Source organism: Podarcis erhardii (genome assembly GCF_964252035.2).
Source record: "Podarcis erhardii genome assembly, chromosome: 15".
Classification (NCBI taxonomy): Eukaryota; Metazoa; Chordata; class Lepidosauria; order Squamata; family Lacertidae; genus Podarcis; species Podarcis erhardii.
Window position 1 is genome coordinate 29,020,465 of NC_138505.1, and position 14,596 is coordinate 29,035,060.

General features: G+C 45.7%; 1 protein-coding gene across 1 annotated transcript; it reads right to left on the reverse strand.

Moving 5' to 3' along the window:
• Positions 1–747: 747 nt before the first annotated feature.
• On the reverse strand, positions 748–6,536 carry SNAP29 (synaptosome associated protein 29; the record flags this gene model as incomplete). The annotated part of the gene is made up of 5 exons (XM_081842866.1): positions 748–1,057; positions 2,692–2,796; positions 3,140–3,225; positions 3,770–3,966; positions 6,312–6,536. The coding sequence occupies 5 exons, from the start codon at positions 6,534–6,536 to the stop codon at positions 900–902; spliced, it is 771 nt and encodes a 256-aa protein (XP_081698992.1). The 3' UTR covers positions 748–899.
• Positions 6,537–14,596: the final 8,060 nt, after the last annotated feature.

Genomic DNA, 14,596 nt, shown 5'->3' on the forward strand with positions numbered 1-14,596 from the left:
CGCAAACTCCACAAAAACATTACAAGCTTTGAAATACTCAATATGCAGTCCTGTCAAAGTGCATTCTTATTCACAATGGCATCACTCAAGAATTTCAATGTTATTAGAAGGGGGAAATCGCTGGAACCACTGATTTATTAATACCGTTGCACTGTTTCTAGGGCACGGCCTCCAATTTTCAAAGGCTGCTCCTGAAACTTATCGGTGTGCCCCAGCTTTGCAATGCAAGATGAAGAATTCACTTAGAGCTGCTCTGCTACTCACGTAAGAGTGATTTCTAAGAATGCAACGAACGAACAATGCCTGTGGTGAAATAAGGCAATACACACACTCTCACTATACTGAACACTCACTACAATTAAGGCCAAAGAACACTTAATAGATGGCATATATTGTGTCTGGAATTGAGGTATTATACAGTGGAACCTCAGTTTTCGAGCACCTCGGAAGCTGAACAATTCAGAACACAAACACTGAAAACCTGGAAATAATTGCTTCCATTGTTGAATGCGCCTCGGAAGTCAAACAGCTTCTGAGCCGTGTTTCTCCATTTTTTCAATGGATTTTGCTGACCGCCCATTGATCCTCGGTTTTCGAATGTTTCAGAAGTCGAACAGTCTTCCGGAATGGATTTCGTTCGAAAACTGAGGTTCCACTGTACCCCAAAATCAGAAGCTTAAAGAGGCAATGGTGAAAAGCACCCTTAGGCATGCATACGTAAAAGAAGGTGGTTTAAAATCTCTCATATTGCACTTCAGGTTATTCGTCTTTAATTACAAGGCAAATCAGTCACATAAACCCATTTTTCTTATGCTGGTTGTTTTCCAGATAGCAAGATGATCTCCAGCTGTATAAAAGGAATCAAGTTCTTGTGTGGAGGTGAGAGATTTGGATCTCCCTTAAAGCTCCTTGATCTTTTTGTCTGTGCTTTTAATATTGATGTCCAGAGTCTCCACCTTTGTGGTGAGGCGACCCAGAATTTCATCCTGCTCGTCGATTTCAGACTGTAGGCCCAGAGCGAGGTTTTTCAGACGGCCCAGCCCAGAGGACATTTCATCTGCAAATGGACAGAGACAATGGAGCAGGGTTAAGAGCAAGGATACAAGGCAGGAAATATGTTTGGGAAGTCAATTCATAATAAAGTAGCTGCTCCAAGAATATTCTGAGTGAAGGATGGTTGTTCTTTTTCTATGGCTTTGGAATAATAATAATTTATTATTTATACCCCGCCCAACTGGCTGGGTTTAGCATTCAGGGTGCGCTCTTGCAATTGTTAGCCTTTATAGTGTCACAGGACTATTTTTTGTACAAACTAACGCAGCTACCTCTGTAAATAATAAATTATGATTATGATTATTTATACCCCACCCATCTGGATGGGTTTCCCCAGGCACTCTGGGCAGTTCCCAACAGAATTAAAAGCACAATAGAACATCAAACATTAAAAACTTCCCTAAACAGGGCTGCTTTCAGATGTCTTCTAAAAGTCAGATAGTAGTTTATTTACTTGACATCTCATAGGAGGGCGCCACTGCCTGATTCCCTGCAACCTCACTTCTTGCAGGGAAGGAACCGCCAGAAGGCCCTCGGTGCTGGACCTCAGTATCCAGGCTGAATGATGGGGGTGGAGACGCTCCTTCAGGTACACTGGGCTGAGGCCATTCAGGGCTTTAAAGGTCAGCACCAACACTTTGATTTGTTCTCAGAAACGTTAAGGTAAAGAGAGCATTGCTGCCTTCAAACATATTGCTATTTCTGATCCTCTTCCAACTCACGACCACTGTCTTTTTGGAGCAGCAATTAGTAGAAGAAGAGGAGTTTGGATTTGATATCCCGCCTTTCACTCCCCTTCAGGAGTCTCAAAGCGGCTAACATTCTCCTTTCCCTTCCTCCCCCACAACAAACACTCTGTGAGGTGAATGAGGCTGAGAGACTTCAGAGAAGTGTGGCTGGCCCAAGGTCACCCAGCAGCTGCATGTGGAGGAGCGGAGACGTGAACCCGGTTCCCCAGATTACGAGACTACCACTCTTAACCACTACACCACACTGGCTCTCTAGTAGTTAATCACATCCACTTAATTTTTGGCAGTCAAAAGTGCAACTTGTAGAATCTGATGAGAGCAGCTGCTATTGCGCATCCCTTAATTTCTGCACAGCAAAGGAGAGGGACCTTTGCTCCCCTGCCCCCCAATGTTGCTGAACGACAACTTCCATTTCCCCTGGCTTGCTGGGGATGATGGAAGTTGAAGTTCAGAAACAACTGGAGGGCCAAAAGTTCTTCTGCTCCTGTTGTGCAGGAAACAGAACCCTTGTTGGCAATTTTGCAGGAGGAAGCATTGTGTAGCAAAGCAACCTGTCTGTCTGCTGCCACCCTGCCATATCCTTTCACTACTCCAATTCCTTTTATACCCCCTGATTAATCAACAGAAGATGATTAATAACTGTCCTACATTGTTGTTTTTCCAAGTTGTTTGAAGACTTCTTATGTAGCAAGCCACTAACTGAATTCTTATTAATAAATATTAATGTTAATCATTTTTCCATCACCTCCTATTTCCATGAAATGAGAATTGAAAACAGGGACACATGCTTCTCTCTGCTTGGGAGAAAGCCCCAAAGGAACCAAAGAGATTCAATTTCAGGTAAGGAGCTGGTATTAAGCATTACAAAGTTCAGGCTGTCACTACTCACCTAAGTTGTTATCGACTTTCTGATGGTAAGCTCGGAGGTGTTGATTCCTTGGGTAACTATCAGGTGGGAACGAAGACTCCGAACTGGTTCCAGTGGTACTACGCTCTGGCAAGGGGAAAAGGTGAGTTTTTAGACATTTGCCAAACACCAATTGATGGTTCCAGTTCTTTTTTAAAAAAGAAAACTATTTTAATGTAGCATGTGTGCCCTATGGCAAGTATGGTTTTATACTGAATTACTGGAACACATAATTTCTAATTAAAGGTGGTTTGCAGTTGGAAGTAAACAACACAATCCTTTTCTTGCAGACCTGCCAAATCACTATTCCTGCTTCTGTAGCCTAGTTAAGAGGCAAAATTGGCTTCTATCAAGAACTGCCATACCAAAAAAACCTGAATGTCCAACTCCTCCAGGCCTGGCCTGGCCCTTTAAACAAGTTTAAACAAACCTGAATTATCCAACTTTCGTAGGTTTGGATGACTCTCCTGGTACTTTGACTCCTGTTCTTTGCTAACGGAGATGGCTTCTTTTAATCTGGAGATAAGAGAAAAGACAGCTACCATTCCCAGTGTCCAAATAGGCCTTGCATTAAGGGCAATGGCTTTTAGAAAAATCATTTCCCTTTCTGCAGTCTTTCCACACCCACACACATTCGCTGTGGTTTCCTCGCCTCCCTGGCTCCTGATCAGTTCAGAATGAGTCTACAGGGTGGGGGGGAACCATTTTCAAAAGAAACCTGGGGATGCACTGATCTTAAAAAATCCAAGGATGGAGCTGCCAGGAAAGCACAATGTTCAAAAGGCCTTGCTTCAAATACTGTGTTTTGACGCCTTTTGCATCTTTCCTGACTCTGCTGAGAATGGTCCAAAGGTAAATGTAAGTACCACGTTCTGGTGCGATTAAGGGAGAAGTTGCAATGTGATTTGACTCTTTCCTGGCCCCACTGAAGAAGAACGCTGGGATGAAACCAAAGTCCAAACTTCTACCTGCAACCTGGGCTCCCCCCCACTCGCTCTCCGACTCCCAGATGTCACGATTTACACCTTTCCTAGCTGGGAAGAGAATTTGGGTTGCTTACTTGTTGCTTGCTTGGTATTCGGCAGCCCCGTTCTGCTCAATCTTGATCTCTTGTGGCTTGGCTTTGAAGTAATTCACAAAGCCGCCAAACACACTCTTAATGCTGTTGATGTGTCTCTGGCTTGTTTTCAGATCTTGATCCATCTTATCCACCATTCGTTCGCTGCGTTTCAGTACCTCGCCTTGCCGTGTGAGCTCCTACGGAAAACAATTCGTTCCGGAGGTCCGTACTTAACCTGAAACTGTTCTTAACCTGAAGCATCATTTTAGCTAATGGGGCCTCCCGCTGCTGCCGTGCCGCTGGAGCACGATTTGTGTTCTCATCCTAAAGCAAAGTTCTTAACCTGAAGCACTATTTCTGGGTTAGTGGAGTCTGTAACCTGAAGCATATGTAACCCAAGGTACCACTGTATAAAGTAGGCTTCCTCAACCTCGGCCCTCCAGATGTTTTGAGACTACAATTCCCATCATCCCTGACCACTGGTCCTGCTAGATAGGGATCATGGGAGTTGTAAGCCAAAAAACATCTGCAGGGCTGAGGTTGAGATAGCTTGATATAACGGCATATGGTGCACAGAACCAACACCTTCAGATGCTGTAACTCATGGGTGTCAAACACAAGGCCCGCGGGCCAAATCCGGCCCGCCAGACCTCGTCATGTGGCCCGTGTAGCCGCCGCCAGCCGCCAACCTTCACCTTTTATTCTCGCTTTTTTTTTTACACAAGAAAGGCACCTCTTCAGCGCATGCGCGGCAGCCTACAAGCCAGAGAACGTCTGCCCTCTAGCGGCGCCGGCCATTCTACACAGGAAATCTCCACTTTACATGCATTCAGGAAACCTCCACTTGTTTTTATATTGAGCGCATGCCATCCTGTGATGTGACAGATCCAACGGCTGCCTGAACCCTTCTCTCCTGTACTGATAATAAAGAGTGGACACATAGTCCTACAGATACAACCGGCCCTTTGAGGGTGACCAAACTGCTGATGCGGCCCCCGATGAATTTGAGTTTGACACCCCTGCTGTAACTGGCAGGAGCTGGGCCCATATACTTTGAAATAATGTTAGGAAAGCTGGTTGGAAAGAATGTTGGAAATAAACGTGTGGACCAGGGGTTGGCAAATTTTTTTAGCCGCGGACCGCAGAAGTGGCACCGGGGGGGGGGGCTGGAAGAAGAGGCAAGGGGGGCAATTAGTCGTCCTCCCCAGCCCCAGCCAGTGCTTAACTTCCCTGGGGCTGCCGCCACCACCATCACTGCCACTGCTGCTGCTTCTTGTGGGTAGGCAGAGGGAGCTTGTCCGCTCTGCTCTCTGGCCCACAGGAGCACCAGGGTGGTGGCGGTGGAGGGAAGATGAGCAGCGTGAAATGGCTGGCTCCAGAGAGAGGCTGCTTAAAATGGTGCTTAGCCAGCCCCCTTCCTCTTCTGGGCAGGGCAGGGAGAAGCCAGGAGGAGGGAGGGAGGGGCGCTGTTGTGGTGTGTGTGTGTGTGAGGTAGAGGGGGGTGGAAATGGAATGGTGCAAGGGGAAAGATGGCGCAGCCCGAATGAACAGAATCCACACGCCGATCCAGGGACAGTCCGCAGGCCAGATCCTGAAGGCAATTGGGCCTCATCCGGCCTTGGTTTGCCAACCCCTGGTGTGGACAGACTCTGAAAGTCTGCCATTTCTGAAAGGGCCTTTGAGTATGTACTCAAAATCATCATGCAGCTTTTATCCCTAATGAAGTACCCCGTTTTTTTTTGTCAGTTCTCAGACTCTGATCCTAAACACTTGGATGAAAACTGCACTGAAATCAATCCACTTACAGTGGTACCTTTGGATGCAAACGGGATCCGTTCTGGAGCCCCGTTCACATCCAGAGCAGAACGAAACCTGCGTCTGCATGTGCCACGACTTGCCGTTTCTGCGCATGACGTCATTTTGAGCGTCTGCGCATGCGATGAAACCTGGAAGTAACGCGTTCCATTACTTCCGGGTTGCCGCGGAGCGCAACCTGAAAACGCTCAACCTGAAGCGACTTTAACCTGAGGTATGACTGTACTTCCAAATAACACATAAAGGTAAAAGGTAAAGGTACCCCTGCCCGTACGGGCCAGTCGTGTCCGTCTCTAGGGTTGTGCGCTCATCTCACTTAAGAGGCCGGGGGCCAGCGCTGTCCGCAGACACTTCCGGGTCACCTGGCCAGCGTGACGAAGCTGCTCTGGCAACCCAGCACCAGCGCAGCACACAGAAACGCCGTTTACCTTCCCGCTATAAAGCGGTACCTATTTATCTACTTGCACTTAGGGGTGCTTTCGAACCGCTAGGTGGGCAGGAGCTGAGACCGAAAGACGGGAGCTCACCCCGCCGCGGGGATTCGAACCGCCGACCATGCGATCGGCAAGTCCTAGACGCTGAGGTTTTACCCACAGCGCCACCCGCGTCCCATAAACAAATAACACATAAGTTGACATTATTATAGGAAAAAATACTGAAGAAAGTTATTTTATCAAATATACTCCCCATAAACTACAGCAAGGTCAATCTTAAGATTCTTGCTTACCTCTGAGGCAGCTACGCCAATATGCTCAGACTCATAAATGAGGGACACAGCGCGGTTGCTGCTGTCCACAGTGGCCTGGGACCGCCTCAGGACTTCTTGCTGCAGGTACCTCTGTCTATCCGCCCCTTCTCTAGGGGGCTCATTACTTTCATTCCACTTGACTGGCTTTAAGTCTTCTTCCTCGTCTTCGTCAAAAGGATTGTAGCTTTTTGAGTAAGCCGACATAATTGCAGCTCGGAGTTAGGCTCTTTTCTATGCGTGAATGTAGACAAAAGGCAGACTAGAACGAAACCAGACCGATGTTTTTCAGACCCAGATCGATGCCTTCATGCCAGAGATTGCCAGCAACGATGGGATGGAAAGCCGGATTCTGTGAAAAGAAGTGAGTAAATTTAAACACAGATTGAAATGGTTTGACAGAACACATACCTACCGTATTTTTCGCCCCATAGGGAGCACCTAGTTTTTTTGGGGGGAAAGAAAGAATTTTTTTTATTTCCCCCCTAGGTGCGGGGCTGGGGCGGGGGAAGCCCGAGCTTCCCCTGACCCCAGCCCCCAGAACAAGCTGCTACCCGCAAGCCGTGGGAGAGCTGTGCGACTTCGCGCAGCTCTCCCACAGCTAGCTGAGAGCTGCGCGAAGCCCGAAGCCTGGGGCGGGCTGAGCTCAGCGCGCCCCAAGCTTCTGGGTGCAGGCAAGCTCTCTGCTAGCCGCGGGAGAGCTGCGCGACTTCGCGCAGCTCTCCCATGGCTAGCGGATAGCTTCCTGAAGCCTGGAGAGCGAGAGGGGTCGGTGCGCACCGACCCCACTCGCTCTCCAGGCTTCAGCAAAAGCCTGCATTCGCCCCATAGGACGCACACACATTTCCCCTTCATTTTTGGAGGGGAAAAAGTGCGTCCTATAGGGCGAAAAATATGGTATATAGGAACAACTGACAGCTCCTCCCCCAGCTCAAAGCTATTAAAATATATTTTTGCTCCGCTTTCCTCCAAACTCTGATAGGTCATGCTATTCGGATTAGTGTGCCAGAGGCTTGGTAGAGGAAAGGGCAAGTCAATGATCCAGTCAGGAAATAGCAAACTGCTCCAGATGACCCAAAATGGGTGGAACCAAGCCACATTCTTGCCTTCTTCCATACCATGTGGCTCAACTCATTTGCTTCAAACATCTCAAACTGCCTGCTTTGCCTGTGTATTTTCACAACTAGAGTACCTGCCTTTCGACAGTAGTGCTTCAGCAACACGCGCTGTATGTTTTGATCCATGGAAGAAGAACTAGTATGTGGATGTGGGAGAAGCTCAGATCTTATCAGCTTTCGATTTATACCAGTCCTATGGTATACTTTTTGGGACGCGGGTGGAGCTGTGGGTTAAACCAAAGAGCCTAGGACTTGCCAATCAGAAGGTTGGCGGTTCGAATCCCCGCGACGGGGTGAGCTCCCATTGCTCGGTCCCTGCTCCTGCCAACCTAGCAGTTCAAAAGCATGTCAAAGTGCAAGTAGATAAATATGAACCGCTCTGGTGGGAAGATAAAACGGCATTTCCGGGCGCTGCTCTGGTTCGCCAGAAGCGGCTTAGTCATGCTGGCCACATGACCCGGAAGCTGTACGCTGGTTCCCTCGGCCAGTAAAGCGAGATGAGCGCCGCAACCCCTGAGTCGGCCACGACTGGACCTAATGGTCAGGGGTCCCTTTACCCTTTATGGTATACGTTTGCCTTATCTTTCCATTTAAACCACTTCCAATGCTACAAAGAGGCCACCTTTCAAAACTCGATGCATCCTTGCTTTAAGCTGGTTGACAAACAGAGGAGGCTGCGGTAATTGTGGATCAAACTATCCTCAAGAAGACACTATTAGAGAATTCAGCTGTGCTGCAAGTTCTGCCACTAAGACAAATAGCTTCCTGTTTTGGCTATACTGTCAACACACTCCTTTTGCAAACCCTAGAAATTTTACTGGAGTTTTTTTTTTGCTGGGGGATCCTTATCAGCACAGTAAGTTTAAAATGCAAGTGCACCCCCTGGCCTAATCTCAGAGCTTGATTAACGGTTCCTTATCTCAGGATAACCTGAGTCACCGCATTGTGCCAGCCCCTCCTGATCAGATCCAATAGCATTTTGAAGGCCTATATTGCTCACATCTCTCAACAAAGACTGGTCACTGCAGCCTTAAGGGAGGCACTCTGAAGTCTGCCCCATCATGACCACCTGAAGCACAGCCTTTAGCAATGTTTTACTTACTATGTGGGATTATACCTTGGTTTTCAAACAGCTTAGTTCTTGAACGTTTTGGCTCCTGAATGCCGCAAACCCGGAAGTGAGTGTTCCGGTTTGCGAACTATTTTTGGAAGTTGAAAGTTCCATGGGGCTTCCGCGGCTTCCTGCAGCCAATCAGAAGCCGCGCTATGGTTTCTGAACATTTTGGAAGTAGAACGGACACCCGGAACATATTCCGTTCCGACTTCCAAGGTATGACCGTGTGTGTGTGTGTGTGTGTGTGTATATATATATATTTCCAGAATATGGATATCTTTTAAAAATGAGAGCAAGAGCATCAAGCGATACGGAGGACAACCCTAGTTGTGATCCAGAATTGCCATTTGAACAGTGCTGGGGAAGACTAATTGAAAACTATATTTTGGATACGCAATGACTTCCCTTCTTCTCCTTCCATGGTTCATTTTACGTATCATACTTTCCTGCACATTTTATTATAACTATTCAAATCAGTTTTCCACTTTTACATTTGTCAAAAATTATTTCAGGTGACAGCAAAGGTTGCAAGGTTTTTAGCTAGGGCAATCACAGTAAGATCCACTATTTGACTATTGATTCAAAATCCTAAAATGTATTTTATATATTTGACTTTTTGTTGCTATTCTTTGTATATTGTATTGTTGTTTTATTGCTATGGCCCATAGCTGACGCAAATAAAGATTCATTTATTCATTCTGTCTGGGTTATTCCCAACAGAAAAGATTCTGGGGTTTTTTGGGGGGAATGTAGTTTTAAATACGTTTTTCAATTCATTATAAATCATTTCCTAAGATACTTTTACCTTTTTACATGTCCACCACATGTGAAAAAAGTTTCCCTCTGCTTCTTTACACTTCCAACACATTTTATACTTTCTGGATGTTTCACGATCATATTATGCCAGGCTTCCTCCCCCCCTTTGGCTGTGCATCAGCAGAACAAAGAAATTTAAGTTTACCAGTTTAAGAGTGCTTCATGATCAGAGCAAAAGAACAAAGCAACCCTTCTTGGAACGAAGGTGCTCCCAATTAAACTTTCCTCTTACTTCCGCCTTCTTGCAACCTGATCCCGCAGCCACTGAGCCTTCTCCTTGCCCTTGGAGATAAAGGCTGGGCGCTCTCAATCTCTTCCTGTTCTGCTTCTCCTAGTTGTTCCCCGCTCAGCTCTGCCCAGCTGTTGTTTTCGAACTATGTCCCTCTGCAAACCAATTCTCTAAATCTATGCTACTCCACTGTTCCTAGGCAGCTTCAGGATCCTGGTCAGGAGCAGGAAGTGTGTGTGTGTGTGTGTGTGTGTGTGTGTGTGTGTGTGGATTTCCTACCATTCATCATCAGAGCTGTAATCCTCAGTCTGGTCTCTAACATATTATAAAGTACGTAGCTGTGTTCCACGTTATACAGTGGTACCTCGGGTTAAGTACTTAATTCATTCTGCAGGTCCGTTCTTAACCTGAAACTGTTCTTAACCTGAAGCACCACTTTAGCTAATGGGGCCTCCTGCTGCTGCCACGCCACCGGAGGATGATTTCTGTTCTCATCCTGAAGCAAAGTTCTTAACCTGAGGCACTATTCTTGGGTTAGCGGAGTCTGTAACCTGAAGCATATGTAACCTGAAGCGTATGTAACTCGAGGTACCACTGTATATAAATCAAGCACTGCTAGGAATTATTTCCTTTTGTTATGCAACATATTTCTTATCAATAAAATTTTTGGTGTAGCATGAGCAAATATTTACAGTGTTATCTCGGGTTACATATGCTTCAGGTTACAGACTCTGCTAACCCAGAAATAGTACCTCAGGTTAAGATCTTTGCTTCAGGATGAGAACAGAAATCGTGCTCCAGTGGTGTGGCGGCAGTGGGAGGCCCCATTAGCTAAAGTGGTGCTTCAGGTTAAGAACAGTTTCAGGTTAAGAACAGACCTCCGGAACGAATTAAGTACTTAACCCGAGGTACCACTGTATTCTGAAAGTGTGTCCCAGAGAAAGAAGTTTGAGAACCGTTGTTTTAGGTCCTTGCTAAAGACTTCTCTGTTTAACATCCTTTTCCTGCCCTGTGATCCAGGCAATGTGCTTGCATTGCTGAAGCAGGCTTACCCAAATATACTAGCTTCAGGATCTGATCGCATGATACAAGAGCACTAGGACAAGAGCATCACACAAGCTAAGAAGAGGCTGTCTGAGCAATAATAAACTAAGACACCAAGGCTGTGTACAGGATGATCCTTATCATGTGCACTTGGAAGCAAGCCCACACAGAGCAATGAGACTCATGCTTTTGTCAACTGGTAGTTGCCAAATTCTTTGGGACTTACTTTGCAGGAAGTGTAAGTAACAATGCAAAGCACGCTCCTGGGCCCAACTCCAAGTGCTAATTTTGGCAGCTCTGGCACTTCACAGCTTAGAATCAAGGTAGTTAAATGATCAACCAGCTCCATATGTACCTGCTCAAATCTTAAGACAGGCTTCTGAAGCCCTCTGCAAGGTGCCCCCACCAGGTGAGGTGTGGCAGGAGGACACAGAAGGGCCTTTTTAGTAGTGGCATCCCAGCTATGAAATGCTCCCCTCCAATAGGGTCATTTGGTGCCCACCTTGACATCATTCCAGCACCAGGCACAGGCATTTAAAATCTGTTTCAGTGTTAGATTTCATTTTTATCAAGGCTACTGTTATGCTTTTTATAACATTTGATTATCTTATTTTAGGCTTTTTAGATTTGCATTTATTTTTGTTAAAAGCTACCCTGAAAACATAGCCATGGGATGGCACCATACCAACATTTTTAAATAAACAAATTAAAAATTAATACTACTCACAGACCTAGGTCAGGTGTTGGGCTAGCAGCAGCCCTAACTCTGGGTTTAAAAATACAATAAAAAATAAGCAAGTATGAGGACTATTTTGGATCAAACAGCAGGATAAAAATAAAACAGTACGCCAATGGAATTACTATCATGAACCCAATTACTCATCACCGCTAGTTTATTACCATCAACAAAAACACACGCCATACAATTCAACATAATCTTAAGTACTGACCAAAATACAAAGCAAAGTATAACTGGTGGGCAAAGGGATAGAGGGTTTTTTTAAGCGATTTGATGAAAGACTATCCCCCACCTGTTTCGAAAAGGGAACCTGTGGCCCTCCAGATGTTGCTGAGAAACAGTTCACATCCTCCCTGGCCCTTGGCCACATTGGCTGAGACAGATGGGTGCCGGGAACTGGAAACCATCCAAAGAGCACCAGCTTGCCAATCCATGGCATAGAACAGGGTGTCCCGAACTTGGGTCTCCACTGCTTTGTTTTTGGACTACAATACCAATACCAGATTGCTTTAAAAAAAATCTCCATCCCTTTGCCCTCCAGTTATACTCTGTATTTTGCTCAGTACTTAAGATTATGTAAAACTGTTTGGTGTGCATGTTTTTGTTAATGGCAATAAACTCTGTGGTGATGAGTAATTAGGTTCGTGACGAGTAATTCCATTGGTGTACTATTGTATTCCTGACCTGTTTGTTCAAAAATAGTCCTCAAAGAGGCGTGCGTGTGTGTGTGTGTGTATATATATATATATATATATATATATTTTATATATACACACACACACAGTATATATATACACATACACATATATATCATCTATCTCTCTCATATATATTTATATCTATCTACATATGTATCATTCATATATATATATACAGTGGTGCCTTGCAAGACAAAAAGAATCCGTTCCGCGAGTCTCTTCATCTAGCGGTTTTTTCGTCTTGCGAAGCAAGCCCATTGACGGCTTAGCGGATTAGTGCTATTAGCGGCTTTTAGCAGCTTAGCGGATAAGCGGCTTAGCGGCTTAGAAAAAGGGGGGGGGAGGGGGAAAAAACCCGCAGGAACTCGCAAGACATTTTCGTCTTGCGAAGCAAGCCCATAGGAAATTCGTTTTGCGAAGCACCTCCAAAACAGAAAACCCTTTCGTCTAGTGAGTTTTCCGTCTTGCGAGGCATTCGTCTTGCGGGGCACCACTGTATATACACACACACACACACATATATATATACCTATATATCACATATATACAGTATATCGTATTTCAGGAGTCAGCAAACATTTTCAGCATGGGGCTGGTCCACTGTCCCTCAGACCTTGTGTGGGGCCGGACTATATTTTGAAAAAGAAAAAAAAGAACGAATTCCTATGCCCCACAAATAACCCAGAGATGCATTTTAAATAAAAGCATACATTCTACTCATGTAAAAACACCAGGCAGGCCCCACAAATAACCCAGAGATGCATTTTAAATAAAAGGACACATTCTACTCATGTAAAAACACGCTGATTCCCGGACGGTCCGTGGGCCAGATTGAGAAGGAGATTGGGCCGGATCCAGCCCCAGGGCCTTAGTTTGCCCACCCATGATATATCATATATAAACCTCAACATGAGGCCTGCTGCTAGCCCAACACCTGGCATAGCTCTGTGGGTAGCATTTTTCTATGTTTATTTATAAATGTTGATACAGCGCCATCCCATAGCTATGTACTCTGGGTAGCTTTTAAACAACAAACAAATGCAAATTTAAAACAAGTCAATCAAATATTTTTAAAAATAGCACCCCTGATCCCTGGTGCTGCTAAGCTTGGGATGATGGGAGTTGTAGTTCAGCAACAGCTGGAGACCCCTTTGGGAAATCCTGAGTCACTGTAGTGCAGTGGCCCTTGACCTAAAACTGGGTAGGACCCAGCTTTCAAATCTCACCCCCCGCCAGCCAGAAAGCTCACTGGGTGATGTTGGGTCGATTTGTTCTCTCTGCACCTCCGAAGGTGAGCTCTTCAAAGTCCCCAGGAAACTCACCCAAGGAGCCACCTTAACTCTCAGCCCAACCTACGCTGCAAGGCTGTTGGGAGGACAAAGCAACTCAGATCCACCCCCAGCAAGCCTACCTCGCAGAGTTGTTGTTCTGAGGATAAGAAAACACAGGAAGGTGTGTGAGCACCATGAATGTTTCCTTTTGCTCCTTGGGATCAGGGCGGGGTATAAACCTGGTTAATAAGATGTCAATAGACCATCCTATCACTGCAGCAGTCACGAAATTAAAAGACACATCTTCAGAGAAAAGCAATGACAAACCTAGACAGCATCTTAAAAAGCAGAGACATCACCTTGCCAACAAAGGTCCGTATAGTAAAAGCTATGGTTTTCCCAGTAGGGATGTATGGAAGCGAGAGCTGGACCATAAAGAAGGCTGATCGCCGAAGAATTGATGCTTTTGAATTATGGTGCTGGAGGAGACTCTTGAGAGTCCCATGGACTGCGAGAAGATCAAACCTCTCCATTCTGAAGGAAATCAGCCCTGAGTGCTCACTGGAAGGACAGATCCTGAAGCTGAGGCTCCAATACTTTGGCCACCTCGTGAGAAGAGAAGGCTCCCTGGTAAAGACCCTGATGTTGGGAAAGATGGAGGGCACAAGGAGAAGGGGACGACAGAGGACAAGATGGCTGGACAGTGTTCTCGAAGCAACCAGCATGAGTTTGACCAAACTGCGGGAGGCAGTGGAAGACAGGAGTGCCTGGCGTGCTCTGGTCCAGGGGGTCACGAAGAGTTGGACATGGTTTGGTTTTTGGTTTCTATGGAAGCCGCCCAGAGTGGCTGGGGAAACCCAGCCAGATGGGCGGGGTACAAATAATAAATTATTATTATTATTATTATTATTATTACTATTATTACTATTATTACTATTATTATGACTAAACAACAACAACAACAACAACAGACCATGGGTAGTTTGCCTACCCATGATATATCATATATAAACCTCAACATGAGGGCTGCTAGCCCAACACCTGGCATAACTCTGTGGGTAGCATTTTTTAATTCGTTTATTTATAAATGTTGGTACGGCGCCTTCCCATAGCTACGTCCTCAGGATAGCTTTTAAACAAAAAAATAAAAATGCAAATTTACAATAAGTCAATCAACCTTTTCAAAAATGGCACCCCTGGTGCTGCTAAGCTTGGGATGATGGGAGTTGACCATCCTA